The sequence below is a fragment of the Brassica napus genome, chromosome A3 (assembly GCF_020379485.1).
Source record: "Brassica napus cultivar Da-Ae chromosome A3, Da-Ae, whole genome shotgun sequence".
Classification (NCBI taxonomy): Eukaryota; Viridiplantae; Streptophyta; class Magnoliopsida; order Brassicales; family Brassicaceae; genus Brassica; species Brassica napus.
This window is the reverse complement of record NC_063436.1, coordinates 18,253,803-18,278,397: the sequence shown is the minus strand read 5'-3', so window position 1 is coordinate 18,278,397 and position 24,595 is coordinate 18,253,803. Positions and strand designations below refer to the sequence as shown.

The 24,595-nt window shown below is 36.1% G+C and overlaps 5 protein-coding genes across 6 annotated transcripts; 1 reads left to right on the top strand and 4 right to left on the bottom strand.

Annotated features, from left to right (window-relative positions):
* Nucleotides 1-1,059: 1,059 nt before the first annotated feature.
* On the top strand, nt 1,060-1,928 carry LOC106444055 (GATA transcription factor 17). Its single transcript, XM_013885585.3, has 2 exons — nt 1,060-1,305; nt 1,396-1,928. Exons 1-2 carry the CDS (start codon nt 1,132-1,134, stop codon nt 1,744-1,746), a joined length of 525 nt encoding a protein of 174 aa, XP_013741039.1. The 5' UTR covers nt 1,060-1,131; the 3' UTR covers nt 1,747-1,928.
* A 1,285-nt stretch (nt 1,929-3,213) lies between these two features.
* LOC106439443 (two-component response regulator ARR1-like) lies at nt 3,214-6,493 on the bottom strand. Its single transcript, XM_013880886.3, has 6 exons — nt 6,075-6,493; nt 5,633-5,785; nt 5,100-5,549; nt 4,961-5,037; nt 3,731-4,750; nt 3,214-3,591 (listed from the first exon to the last, which is right to left on the bottom strand). The coding sequence occupies exons 1-6, from the start codon at nt 6,241-6,243 to the stop codon at nt 3,523-3,525; spliced, it is 1,938 nt and encodes a 645-aa protein (XP_013736340.2). The 5' UTR covers nt 6,244-6,493; the 3' UTR covers nt 3,214-3,522.
* Nucleotides 6,494-10,684: 4,191 nt separating this feature from the next.
* Nucleotides 10,685-13,315, bottom strand: LOC106439444 (probable polygalacturonase). 2 transcript variants are annotated; one of them, XM_013880888.3, is made up of 5 exons: nt 13,102-13,315; nt 12,330-12,650; nt 12,142-12,247; nt 11,822-12,067; nt 10,685-11,559 (listed from the first exon to the last, which is right to left on the bottom strand). In XM_013880888.3, the coding sequence occupies exons 1-5, from the start codon at nt 13,111-13,113 to the stop codon at nt 10,889-10,891; spliced, it is 1,356 nt and encodes a 451-aa protein (XP_013736342.2). In that variant the 5' UTR covers nt 13,114-13,315; the 3' UTR covers nt 10,685-10,888. The 2 variants fall into 2 exon arrangements, with proteins under 2 accessions (XP_013736342.2, XP_013736343.2); XM_013880889.3 differs by having other exon boundaries at nt 13,098-13,239.
* Nucleotides 13,316-17,814: 4,499 nt separating this feature from the next.
* On the bottom strand, nt 17,815-18,795 carry LOC111214639 (two-component response regulator ARR1-like). The gene is made up of 3 exons (XM_022717652.2): nt 18,615-18,795; nt 18,250-18,402; nt 17,815-18,159 (listed from the first exon to the last, which is right to left on the bottom strand). Exons 1-3 carry the CDS (start codon nt 18,706-18,708, stop codon nt 17,939-17,941), a joined length of 468 nt encoding a protein of 155 aa, XP_022573373.2. The 5' UTR covers nt 18,709-18,795; the 3' UTR covers nt 17,815-17,938.
* A 4,394-nt stretch (nt 18,796-23,189) lies between these two features.
* LOC106439447 (ethylene-responsive transcription factor RAP2-3) lies at nt 23,190-24,592 on the bottom strand. The gene is made up of 2 exons (XM_013880891.3): nt 24,330-24,592; nt 23,190-24,004 (listed from the first exon to the last, which is right to left on the bottom strand). Exons 1-2 carry the CDS (start codon nt 24,490-24,492, stop codon nt 23,430-23,432), a joined length of 738 nt encoding a protein of 245 aa, XP_013736345.2. The 5' UTR covers nt 24,493-24,592; the 3' UTR covers nt 23,190-23,429.
* Between the last annotated feature and the right edge of the window lie 3 nt (nt 24,593-24,595).

Genomic DNA, 24,595 nt, shown 5'->3' with positions numbered 1-24,595 from the left:
CAGAAAAGAGAAAAAGATATTAATAGCTATATTTATAATTTATGTGTTATTTAAAAAAAAAAGAAGGCAAGTTTTGGCATAAAACAAGAAAAAACAAAACAAAAATAACTAGTTTCAATTTCAACTCGAATGAGCATAATTTTTTAAAAATCTAATTGGGAATATTTTTTTTTATAACCGTGGGAATCTAAAAGACTTTATAAACCGAAAAATTAATCCCACAAAATCTTGTATCCGAATACGCAACTAATCAATCCATTAAGACTAAAGTGACAAATCCGAGATGAAAGCTCTATCAAAATTTTTTTACCGCTAAACCAAGATAACTTGAAAAGTTTAGAGAGAATTGGAGTGAATAAATTTTTTTATTCTAAAGTTTGATTGTCAAAGAGTTAACCAGTTATTTTCATTTTTTTCCTATTAAATATTTTGTAGTTGTATTATGATTTTGAATATTTTTAACTATATCTCACCATAGTGAATAACAACAAAATATCTACATATACATATGTATCAATATTTTTTTTTTGTAGCTACTATTGCACTGTAGTTGTGTCACATGTTGCCATTCAAACTATGTATATTAAAAAAAGTTAACAACCGATATTTCATCTCTTTATAAATAAAAGATAATATTTATACGTTTTGTTGCATAACAAGTTGATGATAAATATTTTGTTTTACGACTCATTCTTTTAAATAATTTAAATTAGTAAAGGGAAAATTATTTCTCGCTAAAATGCATACAGTTTTTCTGAAAAGATATTTTAATTTTGAAAACGAAAAAAAGTATAAAATTCTTTTATCAAGTCGTAAAAAATTGTGCGCCACTTTTTTATTCGAATTGCGGCGGTTGAAAAGAACAAATCAAAATTTGATCTTCCCTCGTCTTTTTCTCTCTTTCAGATTTTAGGGCAAGTTCTGTCGGTTGGGTCCAATGTAATAAAAACTCCCGCGCGAGGGCATATAAGTAAATTACAACCACCGAAATACTAGGGTTTCCGCCCCCGCCTTCCTCCCTAACTATAAAACTCCTCTCCGTTTGTTTTATCCCCTCCCTCACCATTCTCCGTCTCTCTCTCTCTCTTCCTTATCATCAAACTTGCTCAGCTCCGATCACCGTCTTTGAAGATGTCCGAGGGATCAGAAGAATCGAAATCAAAGGTAGAGTCTGCCGGAGAGTTATTGGATGTCGACAACGAGAACTGCAGTAGCAGTGGAAGCGGCGGCGAGACGAAGAGGACTTGCGTTGATTGCGGAACACTCCGAACTCCTCTCTGGCGCGGTGGCCCTGCTGGTCCTAAGGTGAGTCTTATTACAACTTCGATCTTATGGATCACGATCACTGTCCGAATGTCGTTTGTCGGAATCTGAATCTGTTTGTGTACTATGCAGTCGTTGTGCAATGCTTGTGGGATCAAGAGCAGGAAGAAGAGGCAAGCGGCTCTTGGAATCAAACCAGACGAGAAGAAGAGAAACAGAAAAAGCAACAGCAGCAGTGATAGTGATCTAAGCTTTGATGATCATAGAGACTGTAAGAAGAAGAAGAAGATCAACAAAGGTGATGATGATGATTCCAGAAATTGCAGCAGCGAAGGAGTGAGTAAGTATTTGGATTTGGGGTTCAAAGTTCCGGTGATGAAGCGATCGGCGGTTGAGAAGAAGAGGCTATGGAAGAAACTCGGCGAGGAAGAAAGAGCCGCCGTGCTTCTCATGGCGCTCTCTTGTGGCTCTGTTTTTTCATAAACGAAGATGAAAAAGCTTTTTTTGTTATTTTTGAGGAGGGAATAATAATTAATGAAGAGTCTGATTAATTAATTTAACTAGGTAGCGAGAGATTAGTATGTGTAATAGTTAGTGATGTCGTCTTTTTTGGTTCCCACTAATGTTATGTATTCATTCGTCAATGAATTTCAATTTTGAGAGCAGTTCAAATTTTTAATTAACTGAGAAAGGTGTTTTGAATTTTAAATCCTTTCATTGCCATTATTATTGAGAGTCGGTAGTTATTCTCACCCGCTTTTTGATGCGCGTGGACTCATTTCTCTGTGGTTTTTAGTTGGTCTTGTCTCCATCACCACTTTTATTTTGTTTTGGTCCAATGGCGTCCCCGCTCATTCGAGTTGAATTTTTACAGAATAGTTGGTTGGAAAGACGAAATTGTCTGTCTGGTTTGAGTTTTATTTACTTTTTTTTTTTTTTCCGTCGATTAGAAATTTGATTAACGGGCCTAAACCCCACAGCGGCCTTGAAAGAAGGCCCAAAAAAAGAAATACAATTCCGGGTCCAAGGCCCAAACAACGAAAACCCTAGGAGACACGAGGCTCCGCCGCCGCACGGACAAACGCTACGGCTCCGACGTTGCCCTCGCTTCGAAACAACATCGGGTAATCAAACCGTCGATTCACCCGGATCACCAGAACTCACTGACTCCACACCATCACCACCGCAAACGTCTTCAACTCAAGTGAACCCAAAGGCGGAGAGCATCAATCGACTGTTCGAGATTTCATCCGTCGCCATTCATCACAATCACCGAGAGGAAGGCTACACGCGAACCATCACCGTTAACTATGGTCGAGCTTCGAGCGTCCTCCGACGTCGTCGCCACCAATCCAAACCAAACCCAAAGCGTAAAAACTAAAAGGAAAAAACCAGACTAACCCTAAAACAGAACTAGGGAAACAACAGACGGCGAGGCAAGGCATGGAACGCCTTCACCCCCCGTGATCTAGACCGACGACGGCAGAGCTGACGAAGCCTCCACCTCTCGGGGACAGGAACCGGCGTCGACAGAGCTAGGGGAGCCTCTGCCTCCCGGAGGCAAAACCAAATAGCCGAACAAAGAACTTCACTGCGCCTTCCTCAACACGACCGTGCCTTTATTTACTATCTTTTCCCTTTTGTAGATGCATTTGAATGACCCACAAGGTAAAAAATACTAAGGAGGAGGAGGAGTTGACTTCTCTAATGTCATAAGCTGTGCGAGAGAGGCCGGCCACACATCATAGACCTGCGCTTGCGGAGGTTATATTTTAGCAACAGAATGGATTGCACCACCCTTGTCACCTCTTCTTCTACCTCCTCAGGCCTTTCTTATTCCTTTTGAGAACCGAACCAAGCTTGCTTGCTACATCATGGGCAGTGTTACAAACACCAACTAGTTCCAAAGCCAAAAACTATTTAGTGTTCTTGATTCTTTCTAACCACTTATGTTACAAGAAAACGTCTTATTATCGCAAAGTTAGAATATCACAAACCCTAAACAGCCTCTGTACTTAAATAAGGATCAAAATAATCTCCAAGAAGAAGAGTAACATATTAACTCCTAACAATAAACAAAAATAATAATAATAATTAGTAATACAAAACAATTCTTCTGATATAATCTGCCTTTAAAACTTCATGCAGATCATATAACATTCCTCCAACCAGGTTTTACTGTTATCAGCAGATGGTCGTGTAGTGATACAATACAACTCCCAAGTAGTCCCTTGATCGGTTTAATCAGCTTGTATTCAATCAAACCGGGATATCATCAATCGAATATGCGTCGAAGTCGAACTCTGTATCAACCGGTCCAATTCCTTCCTGTATCAACACCAAAATTAATATTCCAAATTCTGTTATAACTTTCATTTCATTTCCAAACGCAAACGCTAACAAGTTGTGATGTGCGTTGGCGATCAGATTATGCGTCTATATAAGAGTGAGAGTTTAAAAATCAAACCTGCTTAAGAAGTGCGCTCATAAGATCTTCTTGATTACTATACTGCTCGTGGAACCCCATTGTCTCTGACTTCACCTTCACTGAACTCCCCCCTCCGTTTCCATAAACCTGATGATGCGAGACCATACCCTGCGGTGTCTGCTGGTGGTGGTTCCGGCTATGATCCGTGGCTGCCACCGCTGAGTTATTGTTTCTTGACATGGAGGAAGAAGAGTAGGCTTGTGAATCTTGATGAGGGGAAAGCATACTCCTTAGATCCCAATCGTTCTGTCTGCTTGAGAACATGTCGTAGCTAGGTGTTGTAAAACCAGCTTCCGAGCTGTTAACCTCTTCTCGGTAAGAAGAAGAATGTGGTTTCCGAACAGATAAGCCTGGCGCACTCGCTAACGGGAAGCTGTTCAATGGTAGTTCTTGTTGGAAGTTGCTGAAGGCCATCGAGTGTTGTTGTTGAGTTGCGAGGTTGGTGTAGCTTGTAGTAGGTAACACTCTGCTGCTCTCCGGGATACTACTCCTTCCCGAGAAACCACTACGGTTCGGTAACATTGGCTGTCTGATGGAAGATTGTTGTGGTCTTGAGAATGGCTGCTGCGGCTGAGACGCTAGCGGCATCCGCATACCGTTGTTCTGAAGGCTATGTCCTGCTCGAACCGCAGCAATCTGCTGTTGAATAGTCATTCGATGTTGTTGTAACCCCGCAAGCTGTCTCGGCTCCATACCGGTGGGGACACCGTGAAGCAAGTTCATTTTCGGGTTGTCAAAGCTGAAGACGCTTCTCTCGTCCACAATGGAGGAAGAAACATGCAATCCCGGCTTAGAGTTCATCGCAGCAGGCCGGCCTAAACCGGCAGCTTGTAGCTGTGCAAGGCTTTGAGCAGGAAGCTGAGCTAGCGCTTGAAGATCAAACCCGTTCAGCGTCGGAAGAGAACCAAAGCTAGCGTCCTGACTTGTCATAAACGAGTTGTTTAAACTGCCTTGGTGCTGTGACACTCCTCCAAGCCGTCTTAGATATATTCTGTATTTCTGCAAAATCAACACTTACGCCCGGTAAGAACATATATCGTCATTCTGGTATACAAGGCGCGCCAACCCCGATGAAACATTCGCCTCAGACCCCAAATTTGTAAGAAAAAAAATAATTTAGGCACCCAAATAATCGAAATCTTTATTAAATCGTCTATAGCCCCCAAAATCTCAGGGCTGGCCCTCGCAGTATATAAGGTTTTTATATACCTGGAGGTGGCTGGCTACGTTCTCTCGGGTTAGTCCAGGGACATTCATCAGCTCCAAGATCTTCTTAGGAACCGCCTCTGCATCATAGAAGATGAATTAGACTCTTTCAAAAACGCAAAGCTTTAGTGTTTAGTCTTACTTTCGACGCCGAGCTGATTAACAGCAGCAACAAACTGTTGATGCAACTCAACAGACCAGACAACACGCGGTTTCTTGAGATTAGAAGCATCTTCGTCACCTTGTTCTTCCCCTCCTTCCTCTTCTTTCCGCTTCCTTGAGCTGCTGCTGCTGCTATTCCTCCAGTTGTTGTTGCCGCCTTCGTTAACAGAGGAAGAGTTGTTGTCATCAGCTCCATCTTCCTCCCCACGGGAAACAGCTTCTCTCTGTTGCTGCTGCCGCTGCCTCTCGCCAGTCTCCTCAACGCTCCCAGAATGTGTAGGCACGCCGCTCCACTCGGTCCTCCTCTTGCGCACCACGTGCTGCCATATGTTCTTGAGCGCCTCCATGCGTACAGGTTTGATTAGGTAGTCAACCGCGCCGTGGGTCACCCCCTTTAGAACCACACTCTTTGAATCATCCGCGGACATCACTGGAGTTTAAACAAGATCCTTGTTTAGTACTCTTAACAGTTGTATAAAAATATTGGGATTTAATTTTTTAAAAAAAACTTACTGATAACAGGCAAGTCCATCTCAAGACCGACGTGTTCAAGGAGCTTGAAGCCGTCCATGTCAGGCATGTGAACGTCGCTGATGACTATATCGAATCCATGTTTGTTCTTCCGGAGCAGAGACAATGCCATCTCTGCTCTGTTGCATTTCGTTACTGAAAACACACAGAGATTCATTCATCAAGTCAAATCAAATTAAGACAGAACTGTTTTTGAGTCTCCTAACTAACTAACTAACTAACCAAACACTCAAGTCAAAAGCTAGAGAGACTCTCAGATTTGCATCCTTTTAACATGATAGACTCCAGACATGATCTAATATTGTGAATCTTAAATAAAGTTTCTATTTTTAGGTTAGTCAACCCATCATTACATACAAAGACACAAATCAAATTTGACTAAACCGAACCAAACTAAAGATCTTGTCTTTGTGATTTTTCGAACCTTCGTAGAGACAAGTTCTGAGCATCCTCTCTAAGATCATAAGACAAGTCGGGTCATCGTCAACCACTAGTACTCTAAGCCCCGACGGGAACATCTCCACCACGGCTTCACCGCCTTGATTCTTGCCGGAGCTCGACCCACCGCCCGATCCGAGTCCTCGATTCATCATCTCTCGGAAAGTAAAAGGCTTTTGAATAAAAGGAATATATACCCAGAAAGAAGGTAAATTGATTCGATTGAAACAAGTTTGGGTACAAAAGTGTAGAGAGAGAGAGAGAGATGAGATGAGACTTAGGAAGTTGAAGAAGACATGGCTTTGTCTCACCTTAGACCTCCATGCCTCTGTTATTTTAATCAGAGAGATAGAGAGTAGAGCTAATTATTAAAATTTTGAAGATGATTAGAAAAAAAAATGGTGGTCTTATATGATTATTTATATATATATACAAACATGTCTTTTTTTTTGTAAATGCGGAGCTAACATGTCCTTTAAGTTTCACATTTCTCTACATTTATACCATTTATTTATTATTTTTCATTTTAGATCCAGTTTCCTTTTATACACTCAATTTTTGCAAATCTTTTCTTTATTTATTGGATGCAGCGAGTTATTTCTTCTTACTGCATACATATATAAACCTTCTTCGTATTTTTATAGATTAATTATTTTGTTTGGAACTATAGAAGTTTGTTTATGTTGTTGATCCAAAACGTTTTCCTAAGATGTTAGAGTAAAAAATCATTTGTGAATCATGAGACACATGGATGGTGTTTCTGAATTTACCTCAGTTTGTTGGTCATTTTGTTAGAAAGTGAAAGATAAGGGGTTTTAGCTTTCAATTCTTTGAAATTATAGGGGTAGTAAAGTAAGTATAACTGGGAAGAAAGTGGGTCCAGAGACCCTTGATGCGTGGATCCAGCTCATACATGAAAAGCTTAATTAACTCCTTATCTAAAGTTGGAAGCCCAAACCTTAACACATTTTCATTATTGTTGTTACTTCCACTTTTTTAATTTCCATTTTCTACCAATTAAAGAAAATGAACTCGCCTAAACGAAGAGCTGCATATATTGACTTTACTAAATTTTGCCCTTTCGAGTTATGTAATTGACAAACCGTGCCTTCTGTCATTATGGGCCTACATGTATTTATTTGAACAGTAGAACATCATTAAATAAAACAAAATAATATGTCGACGCACATTCAAGCATATGATTAAGGTTCCAAAATACACCTAAGCATTTTCTATACATCACACACATGTTGAGCTAAAGCTCTATACATAAGATATGAAGCATATGCTATTTGATTATTTTAATATAGTACAGATAACAAATCACGTTTTGACTATTCCACTGTGTGCATTATAAAAATAGCATACAGCAGTAACTATTGTATCAAATGCTTTTTTTTGCATTTTTTTTTCTTTTATGGTCTTTCTAATATATGTAAAAATTTGTCGATAATGTAATTATGTTTTAAGTTATCCGTGCATACAGTTGCTTAAACATGTGTTTAGCACTGTCGATACGTCTCGTAATTTTAGAGTAACGACATTTTCGGTTGTGTCATACGACCCATTTCATATGCATCGATTTATACATTTGCATTAACACTTTGATATATGTGGTATCTATCCCCGGGCAAAAAAAAACCAGAACCGAACCTAATTATTCGAAACTGAAATCGGACAGAAACTCTCAAATACCCGAATGATTCTTATATTTCTATATACGAATAACCGAAACCGAATCGAGAGTCACCTTGTTGATATAAGGGCAAAATATCATTAACACATTTAAACCCAGGTTGTACAAGAAGAATGAAAATATTGTTACCACAAGACCACGTTACCTTTTATATACCTTCTTATATTATACATATATATGGTATTTCTACATTTAGATACATAAAATTCTTATGAAACTAGCACTTTACTAATTCAAACACTGGTTAAATTGACAAATATGCAAGTGTATAATTATTAGACCATTTAGATTAACATATTAACATATAGACGAGTATCTGAAACTAAACCGAAACCGAATCAAAATCTCATAAAAACCTATTGGATGTAAAAATGATTTATTCGATATATCTAGAACCGAATGGTTCTTATCTAAAACCAAATGGTTCTTATCCAAAACTGAACCGAATATCCGAATATCCAGGATTAACGGTATAAATTGAATTAGTTGTTTATGATATTTAGAGCACTAAATGAAAATGATAAAAGAAAACAAATACAGTGTATCACATTACTGAGAAGCTTTCCCCCAGTGCGACACGTGTCCGCATGAAATGGATAAGATCAGTCGTACCTTTTACATCGACCACTCCATCTATCATTGTCTTCATTTGTGTCCATCTATTTCAACACTGGCGACTAAAAACAAAACGTTATAAGCTTTATTTTGTATGAAAGAAAAACATAGGCTTCGAATGTTACGAACCGCTCCACTTCGCACCGCAGTTAACAGTAACAATAATCTTTACATATATCATATATCTATACGTTTTTATAACTGTTAAAACCGCACTGCAGTTAAACCGCTTGTCCCGTACCGCTCAAACTGCAGTTACCATTCAGAGACATAAGCTAAAAAAAATTACACATCATCAAAACCTACTTATTAGTTATTACTACAAGAGCTTGGATTTTAATTTACGAAATGATCTTACTAACTTTGAAATTGAATAACTTGCACAAAAAACTTGCATCAATAAAAACTTTGAGATTTTTTTTAACACAAAAAAACTTTATTATTGAACTTGCCTTTTAGCTAGTAATTACTGCTATTATAGTGTTTTCCAATCGCTTTGTTTACTTACTTACGTATGATATCAAATCCTATATAAACAAGAATACATGATTATAAAAACAACAATTTAACTGCATCAAAAGCTATAAAAAAAGAGAGAATGTCCCAAGAAAGAAACCGTATATTCTCTGTAAAAGGTTTTTACTCTTACGATGAGCTCTTTACGTTTTTAATGTATATTTTTCTACTTTAGTGTTGCTTAGACAGACATGTTCTATAGATAATGTTAGTTACTTATATTTCAAATACGGGCTAAAGGTCCATGTCACCAAAAAGGTTTTGTAGAACACAAATGCCTCAGCTTTTAACGCAGAAACAAAAACTTTAAAATCACTAAAATTTGCACACCTATGTAGCTTTTTTTATTAACATAATGTTTATACAAATATAAAACGCGCGACTGAAAACTTGTTAAGAGTTCCTGCATGGTATCCTCATGCGCGCCAGTATAATATTGATTCTTTGCCGTCCTACTTATTAATCCATATGGATTTTAAAACTAAATTCACATTGCCAAATATTAGTTCTTGGGGGCAAATACATGTGGATGTTGAAATTTTAAAAAGCTAGAGAGAGGAGTTATGTTACATGTTCATAACTTATGTATTCATCTCTTATGTATATTCATTAAGAAAATGTTCAAAAAAAACTTATGTATTCATCTCCTTGATGGGTGTCCTATCATGTGCCCATGACTTCTAGCAGGAATTTTTGTATAGATACTACTGAATAATAACTGAAACTATTATTTGGAAGGGATCGATGTTTTTAATCTTCTCATATTGAACAATTTTATTGACTGACTACAATGAATACTTGAATAATTACAATAAAATGAAGCGATAATGTATTTAAATCGTAAAAATTATGGGTGCAATAGTTTAAATTACATATATATATTACACAGCTGAGTTTGACTACATATATACTATTTAGAATGTGCACAAATTTAAATCAGTTGAACTAAGAATCTGAAAACATGAACAAATATAGAAGAAATACTCTTCATTATATTACTTTGAATTGCATTGAGTATAAGTATCACTATATTTTACTTAACTCTGTAATTTTGTTAGTAATTGTTATATGAAAGTAGATCCCATAATTGTTTTTAATTTTCAAGCAGAAAACATCTATGGTTAAAACAGAACCGAATACATGGTGGAAGCAATAATGGGGGGGGGGGGGGGGGGGAACAGTGGAGGTCAACGGCCGAAAGATGAGTCACGTGCCAAGTTGAGCGGATAAAAGAGGCTGGCGGCCATGTCATCTGACGAATGAACCGCAGCAACATCGTCACATGTGTCCCTTACTTTCTCGTCTGCCGACCAATCAGCATTCAGAAAGGCAAAAAAAAAAAACATTGGCTTAAATCTAAGTCTGGCAAAATGACTTGCAAACGCCCAAGCCACTCTTCTGCTGTTCGTAACAGCGTTTCAATTCTTTGGTGGTCATGCCGACCATCGTCCAGGAGACAAGCCAAGATAGTGTAATAAGACCGTGTGCGACACGAACCAAAGATATGCTCATATGCAGCCAAATGTTACTGGAATCACCGCTTTGTCAATTGTTAGGGTTTAAAACGTGTGTATATATATGTGCAAAGAGATTAATGTACATTCAGAGGTTTTGAGAGCGGAACTGTAATGACAGGTTCAAGATCGGCGTTTCCAACCCTGACATGATTATCTAAATGATACATTCGACAAGAAAGTTTTAACAAAGATTATTGATAGGAAGTTGCCTTGCGATTCACGTCAGAAAGACAAACCCTCTTCCAGGTCAAGAACATGAATTTTCTTACATTAAGAATGAAGACATGGAAGCTGTACATAATACAAACATAAACTCTGTTTCTTGAAACTCCCCCACTTACAAAAACGTAATTTTCTTTTATCTTACTCACTCTAACAAACAAATTTTATGACTTTTTATTGACAAAAAAAATTGAAAATTCAATCGTATCGTAAACCAAACTCCACCATATGGTTTTACCAACTGTAGTAGCCCCGAGCCGCCGTATCCACACCGTATATCCCACCACCGGCGAAACAAGACGAGGGAGAACTCATGAGCTCTTGACAAGGCTCAGGCGATACGTCGTCCGAGAATCCAGAGACGTTAGAGCAGACCCAAGATTCTGAACTCGTTTGTAAATGAATATCCGAGAGACATATCGACGTGAACGGAGACTCTCCTATCCCGGTGAACTTCCCGGCCAACCCTATACCTTCTCCGGTGAAATTCCTCATGAGGACACGTGTCACGACTGGGAGCGCGTCCCGGTCGTACTTATCATCCGCATGGGACCCGGTGTGTCCGTCTGCTACGATGGCTGTGTCTACACGGGAGAGAATGACGTCAGAGATTGTGATATTACGTATATACCCTCCTCTGCCTCTGGTGGTTCTGAAGGCGACGCCTACGTGTGAGCTTTGGATGGTGAGAAGCTCCACGGTGACGTCGGAGATTCCTCCTGACATCTCGCTCCCGAAGGAGATGCCGGCGCCGGTGGGAGATTTTAAGCTGAGGTTACGAAGGTGGACGTTGGTGGTTGGACGGTTGTAGTTTATGCCGTATTGGTCCCAACCACTTTTGAGAGAGATCGTGTCGTGGCCAACGTTGATGGTTGAGTCCTCAATGCAAACATTGTCCGAAGAATCTACACACAAAAAAAACATTAAAGAAATTATTTAGTGCCGGTTTGACATTTTAAAAATTTTCCATAATGTCATAAGCTCAGATATATAAACTTTTGAATCCTTATTCTTCATAAAAATGTTTCATAATGACCTATATATACAACTAAAATTATCGTATAAAATCGAAATACCCAAACAGTTTTTTTTCCTATGCTCTAGGCCGCGTTTGGTTAGCTTACGAACTATAACGCTACGTTAAAACATGACGAAATGGTTTTGTACCTGGGACAACTCCAAGAACGTACGGAGAATCAACGGTTGTTTCGATCAAAACTTTTCGGATATGAACATGACTGCAATAAACAGGGTGAATGTTGACAGAAGGTGCGTTCAAGAAGGTTAGATTGGATATAAGGATGTTTTTGGATGAGACTAATTCGATGATATGAGGTCGGCTATAGTTCAAGGTTCCCGACTCAAACCACTCCCACCAAACTGCACCCTGACCATCAAATGTCCCGTTATCACCTGCCATATATATAAAAGTTCAAGTCTCAATAGCGTCAGGTGGTCATGATGGTGTGGACTTATTTGTTATTTACCGGTGATGACTACGTCTAGTAGATTGTCTCCGTTGATCAAACTTCTGTACCTCTTTCCACGACCATATGACGGTAGAGAACTGACAGTGTCCCAGTGCGATTGGTCCTAGCCACGTTAAAGAGAAACAACAATGTTACCATATTAACCAAAGGCTATATACAAAAGAAACTTTAAACCAGTATCATACCGGCGAAGCAAGAATAGTTGCTCCTTTCTCCAAGAAGAGAGTGAGATGGCTGGTGAGATTGAAGCTTCCCGTGAGCCATTTCCCTGGTGGAACATAAAGCTGAGCACCGCCTTTATCGGCAAAGGACTTGAGGTAGAAAATAGCGTTCTGGAAAGCAAGCGTGTTCAGATACTTGCCGTCTCCAACGGCTCCAAACTCAAGGATGGAAACGCTGTGCGGTCTAGGGTCTAACATGAAATGATCCTTGCATATGGTGGCATCATTGCTTTCTCCTCTGATCAATAATACATTGGTGAATGCCAGTAGCCACACCAATGCCACCTGCATTACAAAAAAAAAAAAAAAATTCCTGAAAATTGAGTTTGATTTCTAATAAAGAACATGAACTCTCTCTTCCTTTCTTGATGTCAACATAGGAATTTCCGAAAACTAAAATTCTATCTGAAAATCTCCTATGATTTTTTCATTCAGACAAAAACTGATGTGAACATCCAAGAAGGTAGAAACAGAACACGTAAGTACAAAACAGAGGAAAAAATCGAAAATCTAAGAGTGATTGCTAGATTTGGCTCTGCTGAGAGATGTCCCAATCTCAAACGAATAACACAGAGCTGATGTTGCAAGAGTTGGAACAAACAGCAGAAGCAAGTGAGAGAATCATAGACTTAAAACTAGAACACATAAGAGATTCATCTACAAAATTTCATACTTTGGAATTGCAGAGAGCAATTAAAACAAAAAGGACTGAATAAAAAGGGAGAAACGTACTTACTGGAATCTTCATGAACTCAGAAACTTAAGTTCCTGAGGAAGGAGAATCGTCGTGAGGACAGAGATGAAGAGAATAAGAGGAAGCAAGAGAGTCAGATGGCAAATACATGTGTTATTATTTGTTTAACGCACTGTTTGTTGGAATTGCTATCAAATCAATCCTATTAATAATAATCATTACTGTTACTGATTTTGTTTTGATCCGAATATTCAAACATTAATTTTAACATTAAAGGACCATACATTATATAATTCACTCAGATCTTGGAGCGACAATTCAGCATACTCTCCCTAAACAAAATTAATTAGTGAGACATACACATGAGTAATCACTGCTAATAGCTTAACTGATCTAAAGACACCTCTGATAGCTTAATTTAACCGATGAAGAAGCTAATTAAATCGTCTACAGGAGAGTTTATCACTTATCAGTAAGTAATCCATATGCTTGTTCCTTCAGTGATCCAAATTTTTAATAAAATTTTCTTTATATTATGTTTACACGTGAATTTGGCTCGCATCTCTTTTCGTCTATCAACTGGTAATCCTACTTGTTATAATATAAATATAATTTAACTAATTACTTGTGCAAATTCATAATCTAAATTTTTGTCTTGAACGACTGGACCAGCATATCTTGCCGACACGACTATTCTACAATTTGAATATAGCTATAAGTCTAAATCTAGTTGAAAAAATTAAGAATAGTTAGTACAATTGAATATGTACCATTACTGGTTTGTCTCGATATTGCTATGTGCTAGTGGCTATACAAATCATAAAATGCTATGAAATTAAAATACTGATTACAGGGTTATTTATTTAAGTATAAAATCACCATTAACTGGTTATAAAAACAACTAAAATTAACTTTTGAAAACTATCTCTAAGATTAGAGGATTTAATCAGTAGATAGAGAGAGACAAGAGAAGAGAAGTAGAATATGATGTGTAAAATGACAGATGGAGTTCATGTGGTCTGCTTTGCTTTGATTGGAGCAAGCAGCCGTTTGGATTTACTATATAGAAAATGAGTAATTAATAGTATATAATTTGGTAGAGGGGTTAGTATAATAGTAGTATATACTATATAGTTTTATAACATAATAAGAGAACTCTTATTTTTTTTGGTGCAACGAGAACTCATTAATCTAACTTTTCAAAGATTGCTCATGCGGAGTATGTAAGAATATACACAAGCAAATCAAGCAAGTACTATTGAAGTATATATTTATTTATTTTCGTCTACTAATTATTAATTTCGTAAACATGATGATGTGGGCTTACAGACTAATCAATCTTGTTTTGTACATAAAAGAAGAACATTTAGGTTTATTAAAAACAAATTAGTACGATTGAGTGTAGATGTAAAGAGGACACATAAGCAGTAGCACATGTGCTTTAGACAGTGAAGAAAACGGGACCCACAAGCAATCATCGGATGGGAAATGCCAGCCTGGCTTTTTGACAGAACATTTTCCATAAGACCATAACCACATATGCTAATGCTGCTTTCACACATTTGATTTTCACACCTATTTCTAATTTATTTTTGATACATTTGCGCAATATCAAATACACTTATCATTATTATTTTGAGCAAACAAAAATCGATGGGCAGACCAAATTAATGTGGAGAATTCAACTAAGTGCATATGATTGTTGAAATTACTAAGATATGATTTGATTTTTTGTTGACTATGACATCTCATTGAAGATAGGGTAATGATTATAGTCAATATGCATTGTGAATAGATATCACGAACAGTATGTTAGTATTATTTTATTTTCTTAACTGATTTGAATTGATATTACCTATGTAATAGCTTATTAGTTACCTAAAACGTATAGAGAATCTTCATGTGTCGGGATTAATGGCCTTGACGTTTACGCTATTTTAGTATGTACAAATTAAACCACGTAGATTTAAGAAGTTGAAGCTCAATATATAGCTTCTTCATCATATTCGTATAAGGTATCAATTATAATTAGTTACATGGTCTCTTTCATATTTGTTGGAATCTTATGAAACGGAGCGGGTCATATACTTATGTCGGGTTATAATTATGTCAATATCTAAGAAACAAAATGATTATATTTTAGTTTTAGTCGTGTGTCACTATAATTATGCTATGTGATTTCCCTTGATCAATAAGTTCAGAGAGCTATTTAACTACTCATTATGAATTTGTATTTTATATAACAATATAATCAATTTATTTATTTATCATCATTTTGCCCTGTTGGACGTAATATCTCCCACGACTTGTCCACCCACGGCTTCACTCTATTAAACTCATCCATTGCATAGACTAATTAAACAGTTTTAAAACCGTTTGTGAAAAGGCTGCGCAAACAACACCAGCATAAACACTTATATTCATAACCAGAGGACTTCTGTAGTAATAATGCCCGGACTCCTCTCTGGAATAAATATGTGGAGTATTCTTCTTGTTTAAAATGTTGAAATAAAAGAAAATGGATATCCGTTATTCAGTCTAAAGATGTTTGACACATGACCGAAACAAATATAATTTGGTGAACCAAACTAACTCTAAACCAACACGATAGTCAGCTCAACTGTTTTGAGTAAAGATGACTACGATATTCTAACATACAATAAAACAGTCTTTACTAACTTCTTGCCAAAAAAACGACGTATAGTTCCTTGTATCGGAGAAGGGGGTTGATAGATCAGCTTAGATATGTTGAGATATAGACTCTGTTGTGAATTTCTTTGGATCCCTTTTGTGGTTGCGGCAGAGGCCCCACTCCTTAGTTTTCACACTTACCTTCTTTCTCAAACTATTTTGTTCTATATGCGTAGAGTACTCTACTACTCGTGTTAATTGGAACACAATATTGTTTCAAGACGACATGCGAGAATAATTTATGATTTTCCTTACGTACTAGCCATTGATTACGGCCATCTCCATGATAATTACAGGATTCTATGAAAACTGTGATATTTGAAAAGAGATTAAAAACAGTTGGACTACTTTTTTAACAAGCACTAATCAGTAATCAATGCTCCAATTGCATGCTAACTAATGCTCATCAGTCGTCACTTTAACAATGATGACAGCTAAAAGCGTGCAATAATATGTTTACCTGAAATATAAAGGTTGAGCCCGTTTCAAACCACAATACTTTTTATTTAAAAATACAATGTTAAACGTTCCATTCCATATTCATTCCTTTTAACCTGAAACATAAGTTCCAAGGTCAGACATATATACTTATGTTTAAAAGGGATGATATATGTAGTCGAGCTTAAGTATGTTTCCTTTTAAAACTTAAGTTCCGCGCGGAAAAGCTTCAATAGCATCTTTCTTTCTTTTTTTGCATATAGAGCATCGGCCCCATGAAGAGGCGAGGCCGCGATGATATTGATAGAGAATGCTAATTGCTAAACCAGTTATTTGCGTCTCTAGTGACCCATCAACTTTGTTTTACCTGTAGATTAAAAGAAATTATTACATTACATAATCATCAGTTAAATCACACCAGAAATTATTACATTACATATTATTACATTACCCTGAAGTTGTAAATATGTATCATCCTTTTTAAAATTACTACTTCATTCACTATAAGAAAGGAGAAACAGCAAAACATAAATGTTGATCTTGTTTAGAAACGTGTGTTGCAAGCATTTCCATACCGTCTAGTTGAACAAACTCTCTAATCCATATTATATCAAACTACCAATGTTTTTGCTGTTGATGTAGTCCATTTTCTTGATCACACATTAAGAAGCAGACTAAAAGCGAAGCCCACGATTGACCCAGTGGATTTGAAATTTTTTAGTGAAATCTATACTATTAAAGCAGAATCCTTCTTATGAATTTGCCCCTGAATTTTCCTATTAATTACAAAACATTCCATTCTCTTTTTCAATTGTTTTTTTAATTGTTTTAAATATTTTTCAAAAATGAAAAGCGCAACCAATTTGCTACTTACATTTTCGTTTTTTAAGCTCATTAAGTAGTTTTAAATCCCATTTCGTACTCAAAGATTTACAAAATCAAATCAAATAAAAAGAAGATCCTCCAACTTGAAGAACACGCAGAAAAATATTTTAACTCTTTGACATGGTAACTGAACTTTCCAAAAACTAAGCTTAAAATAATATAGAGAGATTCGATTTTAAAGAGAAGATCTCCAACTTTCTCTCCAAGTTTATCCTAAAACCTAACACATCGCTTTGAATCCGATCAATATTAGAAATAGGCAACACCGATTTTATATTCAAACCCACACCTTCGAACAAACCAACATGATTTACGTAGGATAATATAGGACAAAATTTTTTATTTTAATAATAATTAAAAAAATAAAGAAGACAATATTATAAAAATTGACTATAAACAAATAAAAAAAATCTATTAAAATATAGATTCGACAAATATTTATTAATTTAAATGAAATTTTAAAAAGAAACGATTCTGCGCTTTCAAATCCCGGATCAAAATCTAGTTTGTATTAAAAAAAAAGAGGAAACGTCAAAATAGTCTATACAGATTCAAAATGGCGAATATGTCCCCTCCCATCTTCCATGAGATATGGTAGAGTATATAAAATCAAAATACATTGATATATATGTGTGTTATTAACTTATTAGGGTTTAAAAAGAGTAAAGATAAGAAGAATGAAGAAGAGACAGAGAGCAGATATGAAAGAAACAAAGACTTGAAAAGAAAGAGAGTCTTCCATGGTCAGAACTTGAAGAGAGTTTATTGATTGATTCGCTTAAAAGTGTGACAGATACATTGTATTGTGGAGAGAATCACCAGATACTACTGCGTGTGTTCTTATCGAGCAATCTAGAGTTTTTGTTCATAACATGCTCCTCCACTTCTTCCCTCCATTAACAGAGGAAGAGTTGTCATCCGCTGCATCTTCCCCGTCAGAATGTTCAGGTACGCTCCTCCTCTTCCGAACCACGTGCTGCCATATGTTCTGAAGTGCCTCTATGCGCACAGGTTTGATAAGATAATCAACCGCACCGTGCGTTACTCCCGTTAGAACCACACTCTTTGAATTATCCGCAGACATCACTGCGTTAAAAACAAATTTCACAAAAAAAATAGATCTTTGTTAGAACAAAAAGATTCAAACTTAAAACAGAGATATATAACAACACGTACTGATAACAGGCAAGTCCATCTCAAGACCGACGTGTTCAAGGAGCTTGAAGCCGTCCATGTCAGGCATGTGAACGTCGCTGATGACTATATCGAATCCATGTTTGTTCTTCCGGAGCAGAGACAATGCCATCTCTGCTCTGTTGCATTTCGTTACTGAAAACAAAGAGAGATTCATCAAATGAAATTAAGACAGAACTGTTTTGAGTCTCTGAGTACTAACTAACTAACTAACTACCTAACTAACTAACTAACTAACTAACAAGGATCTCTCTTTGAATCGACAGTCAAAAACCAAACTCAAGTCAAAGTCAACAGCATCTCCACAAAATTACTAAACCGAAAAAGATCTTCTTTGATATTCGAACCTTCGTAACTACAAGCCCTGAGCATCCTCTCTAAGATTGCAAGACAAGTCGGGTCATCATCAACCACTAGAACTCGAAGACCCGACGAAAACATCTCCACCACCGACTCACAAGTGTAGAAAGAGAGAGAGAGAGGGTTGGTGAGGTGAGACTTAATTAAGAAGTTGAAGAAAACATGGTTTTGTCTCCATTCATCGGTTATTTTAACGAAAGAAAATAAAGTTAGTTTTATGCAAAAAAAGAAAAGAAAATAAAGTAAAGCTAATTTTTTTTTTTTTTTTGTCAACGAAGTAAAGCAAATCTTACAATTGAAATGTGAACAGAAGAAAATGGTGGGTACAAATTACATTTTCTTCTTTGTAAATGAGGACTTCAGATGCCTTTGACTTTTCTTCTTTCTCTACATTTATTTATTTTCAGTTTAGATCCTTTTTCTTTTAGATTTTTACAAGTTAAATTTTCTCGGTCTATTAGATTGTATTTTAATTTCTGGCCAAGTTCAAACAGGGGAGCTGCTAAGGTACATTCTATAATTGTTTGTTGTATTAGTTAATCATTTTTCTTCTAGTCGTCAGCTCACAATACAACAAGTGATTCACTCTTCACGCTTTGTGTTTGAATGGTTGCGTCTGTAGTTTGAGATATTATTGTAAATATTGAAACAATCTTTATAAACAGATTCCATGTGTGACATCTATTGTGACATTTAGTTTAAGGAACTGAAGGTGGAGTTTCCATGTATAACGTTCTAAATCATATTCTTTGCAGGAGAGAAAGAAGATTATCTAAGCAATGAAAGAGGATGATCAAAGAAGCCATGTTTTAAAGATGGCTACTGATCACTTTGGAAGTATGGTAAAAAGACCTTTAATTATTTTCTCTTGGAGTTTTGTTTGCCACTTATACTACTTGGCTGTTGACTTATATTGGTTTTTCAGATAATACCTTGACTACTGTGTGTGCTTGCATGTATTTTCTCTCATTGATGACAAAAAGCTTGTGACCAAGGTGGTTTCCCGGAACCAAATAATAAATTGGTGGATTCTATACACGTGTCTTCCGATCCTTCTGAAACTTCTTCAACCTTGTGCACTGCAGATTATTGTTCGTGAGCTGGAGGCACCTTAAAGGATCTAGTTGTAGAATAGGTTTGTGTACGTTTATATTGAAAAGCACTAAGAGATAAAGTTTGAGAGTTTTAATGTACTTAGTGTCATTTCTTCAATCTGGTAGAGGTTATTGTACTTTTGTCATTTCTTCAATCTAGACTTCTCGTCTTTGATTTCTTTAGGCTATATGTGACTAAAATGTCGAGTTCTTCCAGTATTTGTTTTTTTTTTCTTAACGTATGACTCCACAATTGTATGTGCAGAATGGTACGAGACCACTATTGCAGCTACTTTATCCAAATTCTTCACGGTATTTGAGTAATGATGATTTGCCCTCTCTTGATCTGTATGTTCCATCACTGTGCTTAATGCTACGCTTATATAACCCCTACTATCTACTTAACTAAAATGCTATCATTTTTCTTTCTTGTGGAATTGGATGTATAACCTGTCTGTCTTTACCATTCAGTTTCAGGATAAGTCAGAGACATTGTCTGAAACAAAGGAATCAGATGGTAAAGAATCTGTTGAGAAGGCGAAAGATGAACGAAAGTGCTATCAAAATACCAGAAACCAAAAGACTAGAATGATGCAGCCAACTTTGCTGAACCACAGTTTTTGTGTGTCTTTTCAAACAAGTTACTAGGTTCAGAGTCTTTTTTCCTTCTATAGTTCTATTACATTCATGCAGCTTTAAAAACCACTGTTCCGATGTATTCAAATTCAAACGTTAACTGCAAGTGAGTTTCTTCTGGAAGACTTTCTTTCCATATTAGCTTTGTTCTTAACCCTTGGACTCAAACTGGCCAGAGAGTGTTTTCTCTCTTGCCTTCTCAGCCTTGGACTTGTGGATGCTCTCCATAAGCACACACTTGTTCTTGAACACGTTACACTTCACTTTCATATACATGTCGTGGTACATGTGCTTGTTGATCTCACGTTACTTGACAAGGAAACGCCTCAACACCCTCATTCTTCTCATTGACATGATCTTGGCCCACTGTATGTTTAATTTTTGAAAACTGAAAAAGTCCAACAAACATTTTTGTAACGTCTATTATAATTCTTTTATTTGGGAGGAGTTCGGACCATAACGTAATCTTCTCCTAAGCCCATGATCAACCGTTTTTAATACCTTATGACATAACGAAAATCATCCATTTTAGCAGAAATCGAATTAGAAACACAACTGAACCAATTCTTTGTGTTGAACTAGTAGTCCAATACACTGTTTGCAATAATTGCTAGTATTTTTTTTTTGTTAAAAATAATTGCTAGTATTGTTAATATTGTTACAAGGTGAAATAGGGAATACAATTTTAATTATAAACTATAATTAAGATTTAAATATATGACTAGTATAAAAACAAAGCACCGAAAATGATGCCTCCAAGATATTTTAAAATAAATAAATTTACATGATTGGCGAAAAAAAGTATTGTTGTGGGTGGATACATTAATAATGTATATACATAATGGATTGTACATTGACAAATACAATAACATATAAGTACTAATATATTATCATTATCCTACATATAATACGCACGTACGGATTTACATTATTTGTTTGTAAGTCAAATAAATGCGAATCATTTTAGATCATTCCAAGTGGGCAGAAATGGACAAAGTTTGAGACTTTAGAGAAAAGCAATTATACAGAGAACACACAAACTTATTAATTATGTGGTAAGCACAATTACACAAACTCTTTAGATTTAGGTTAGCCTAATTAAGTATTGAGCAGACAAGTTACATTTATGTTAAGCACAATTATTTATAGACCGGGCGTGATTGCACACACAGCAACAAAAATTGTTTCGGTTATATTGACTTAAATTTGAGTACAGCATGATAGGTCAGTCAACAAATTTGGTATAATCTTGATTCGATTAGATGTATGGGCAAAATAGTTAGAAGATTATAATGCTATATATTTTCGGTTAATTAAGTAAAATATTAATCAGACCAAATAAATGCGCTCAGTATTAGATTACTAATGATTTTCTTGAAAGTGAAACAAATAGACAATCTCGCGAAACTAATAGATTCTGTCAATCTTTGAAACATTATAAGGACCCACTTTCATTCTTATTAGATCAACTAGGCTTTCAGGTACATGCATCTAAACCAATCTACATTATTTATTTAATCATATGCATGTACACGTAAGACACATTTAGAGAAACGATGAGATTAGTTTACAGTTGAAACATATTTACAATATAACAATGTTTGGCATCTTAATTAATGAGGTGCCAGAGGAATTTTATCACTAAATTAGTTATAAACCTCTTAAAACTATCAAGTTTATGTAACTATAGTAATTTACGTTCAAACGATTATATATTTCTTAAGTTCCAAAATTTATCTCGTTTGTAAGTTGTTTCTGTATATTGTTGCTTTTAATCTGTTTAAAAGATCACGATATTTCTAATTTATAATTTTTTATGTGATAATGACATCATTATTGGTGAGTTTTTTTATACATATCGTACCGATGGAAATAAATACTTACTATATTAATAATCTAAGATATTTTAGAGAAAAGTTGGTGTTTTAAAATATAAAATGTTTTATATTTTTAAAATTGCTTTATTTTTCTAGAAAAGTAATTAACAAAAAATTTTGTAATGTGTTTTTATAACATTTTAGATTAATATTTACTTTTGAAAAGTATGTTTTAGTCCTTATGATTTCAACAATATAGATGTTGATTGACAAATATCGTTTAATATCACGAAATAGTGAAAAAAATAATGAAGATGCAAAAAATAATTAATCTCTGTAAAGTTTTAAAATCTGCGGAATAAAAATTGTAGATTTGATTATGTTATGCCATTGGGGATAATTTTTATATTAATCAAAATATTTATATTCTATTTAACTTATTATAAAAAATAAAAAAATTAATATCTAAATTAACTATTACAAAATGTGAAATAGAGTGAATAGAATGATATATGGAAATGTTTATGATAATGATGTCACTACCGATGAGTTTCTTAACATCGGTGCATCACTACACCATTTTTTATAATCTCTCTTCATTGTCAAGTTGTGTATGGATAGTACTATTTTAAATATCTCAATTTTCTAATCAATACTGATATTCTAACATATTTTTTCCATCAAAGTTGTATGTAATATGTATGCAATGAAAAAGAAATAGTATACTATAAGGTAATCTCCTAAGTCGTGGGCGAAGTAATTATGGTGGCAGTAGCTAGCTCTATTGTATGATTGTATCTACCTAAGGTAATTTCATAAGTCGAAGCAGAGGTTCGGTTTATAATTTAGTTCACTGCTATATATGATCTGACTGTTACATTTTGGTGTATTATATTTTCGAAAACTATATTTCTTGGTCGTCCTAGCTTTGTAATCGTTATTCCGATGATATAATATTCCTAAAAAAACACTAGTTAGGTATACAACCTTTTCATAGGTACTCGAGAATAATACGTACGTATAACAATCGGGTAATTTATTACAAAATCTGTATTTACACAAGTAGTTATTTTCCAGAAAATAAAATAGCAATACCACGAACCTTTGATACAACGCTCGATTTGAGTCGCAATAACGCCCACACACATTACAAACCACAGCATATCATTAGCAATTCCATGCAATGGTAAAACCTTAAAAAGTAACGGCGGTTTATATTACAGCCTTTATTTTTTCACTCATTAATTTTATGTTTTTATCCATACGACGCGATGACATCATCAAACATCCATAAATCAACCTCGGACCCGGACTCGTCGAGCTGACTCGGCTGCTCCGGTGTGGTACCGTCCAGCTCAAGGAAATACTCCAAGCTCGATATCTGCTGTTTGAGATCGTAGTCCGGTCCAAAACCGCAACTCATGTTCTGAAACTCGTCTCCATTCCCGAACCCAATGCACTCCACCGGGAAACTAGACTGAGTCAACTCGCTCTGAGGGGAAACACATAGCTTCTTTACCGGAGGCTGATCTTCCGGTCGTGGAGATGATGGCAGCATCGGAGGAGAGTTATGAAGGAGATCCGGGAAGTTGAGTTTGGCTTTATCGCCGCGGATACGCTTCGCCGCCACGTCATAAGCCATGGCGGCTTCCTCCGCCGTGTTGAACGTACCAAGCCAGACTCTAGCGCCTTTTTCTGGGTCTCGAATCTCTGACGCCCATTTTCCCCATGGACGCTTACGTATCCCTCTGTAAACGTTCTTCCTCTCCTTCCGTTTCTCCGTCGCCGCCGGCTCCTTCTCCTTGTTCGCCGCCTCATCTTTCAACGTCACTTCGAAAGTTTTAAGATGCAAAATTACAGTTATAACCCCACAGATACCAACAATTATCAGTTGATGTCATTACCAATCCAAAAAGAATTATCTTCTTAAAAGGTCTTGTCTACTTAACGTCTAAACATAGGAAAAATTATGTTCATAAATTATTATATTATTTTTTTGATAATATTAAACTTGTATATAAATTTTGATGTTTAGTAAGCTTTAATCCAGGGTCAGCTTTGATTCTAAGAATATATAATACTGATTCATCTGAAATGTTCATATTCCTCATTTTCATGATTTTGTTGTATGAAAGTATGATCAGTTTAATAGTACCTTGTTGTTTGGTGGAATGAAGCTTGAAGGTGGAGTCAAAACCCCAAAAATCATCGCAGGCAGAAGCATCAAGTTCTGACCAGAGCTCCTCCGCCGTAAGTTTCCTACCCTTGGCCCTGGTGACGCTAGGGGCAAAATCGGAAATTACAGCACCGCCACACATATTCTCTTGTTTGTGTTTCTTTTTTTTCTCTCTGATGCTAGGTTTCAAGAGGGAGATGACGGCGGTGGAGGTGAAGCGTATTTATAGGCGAATTAAATGTTTT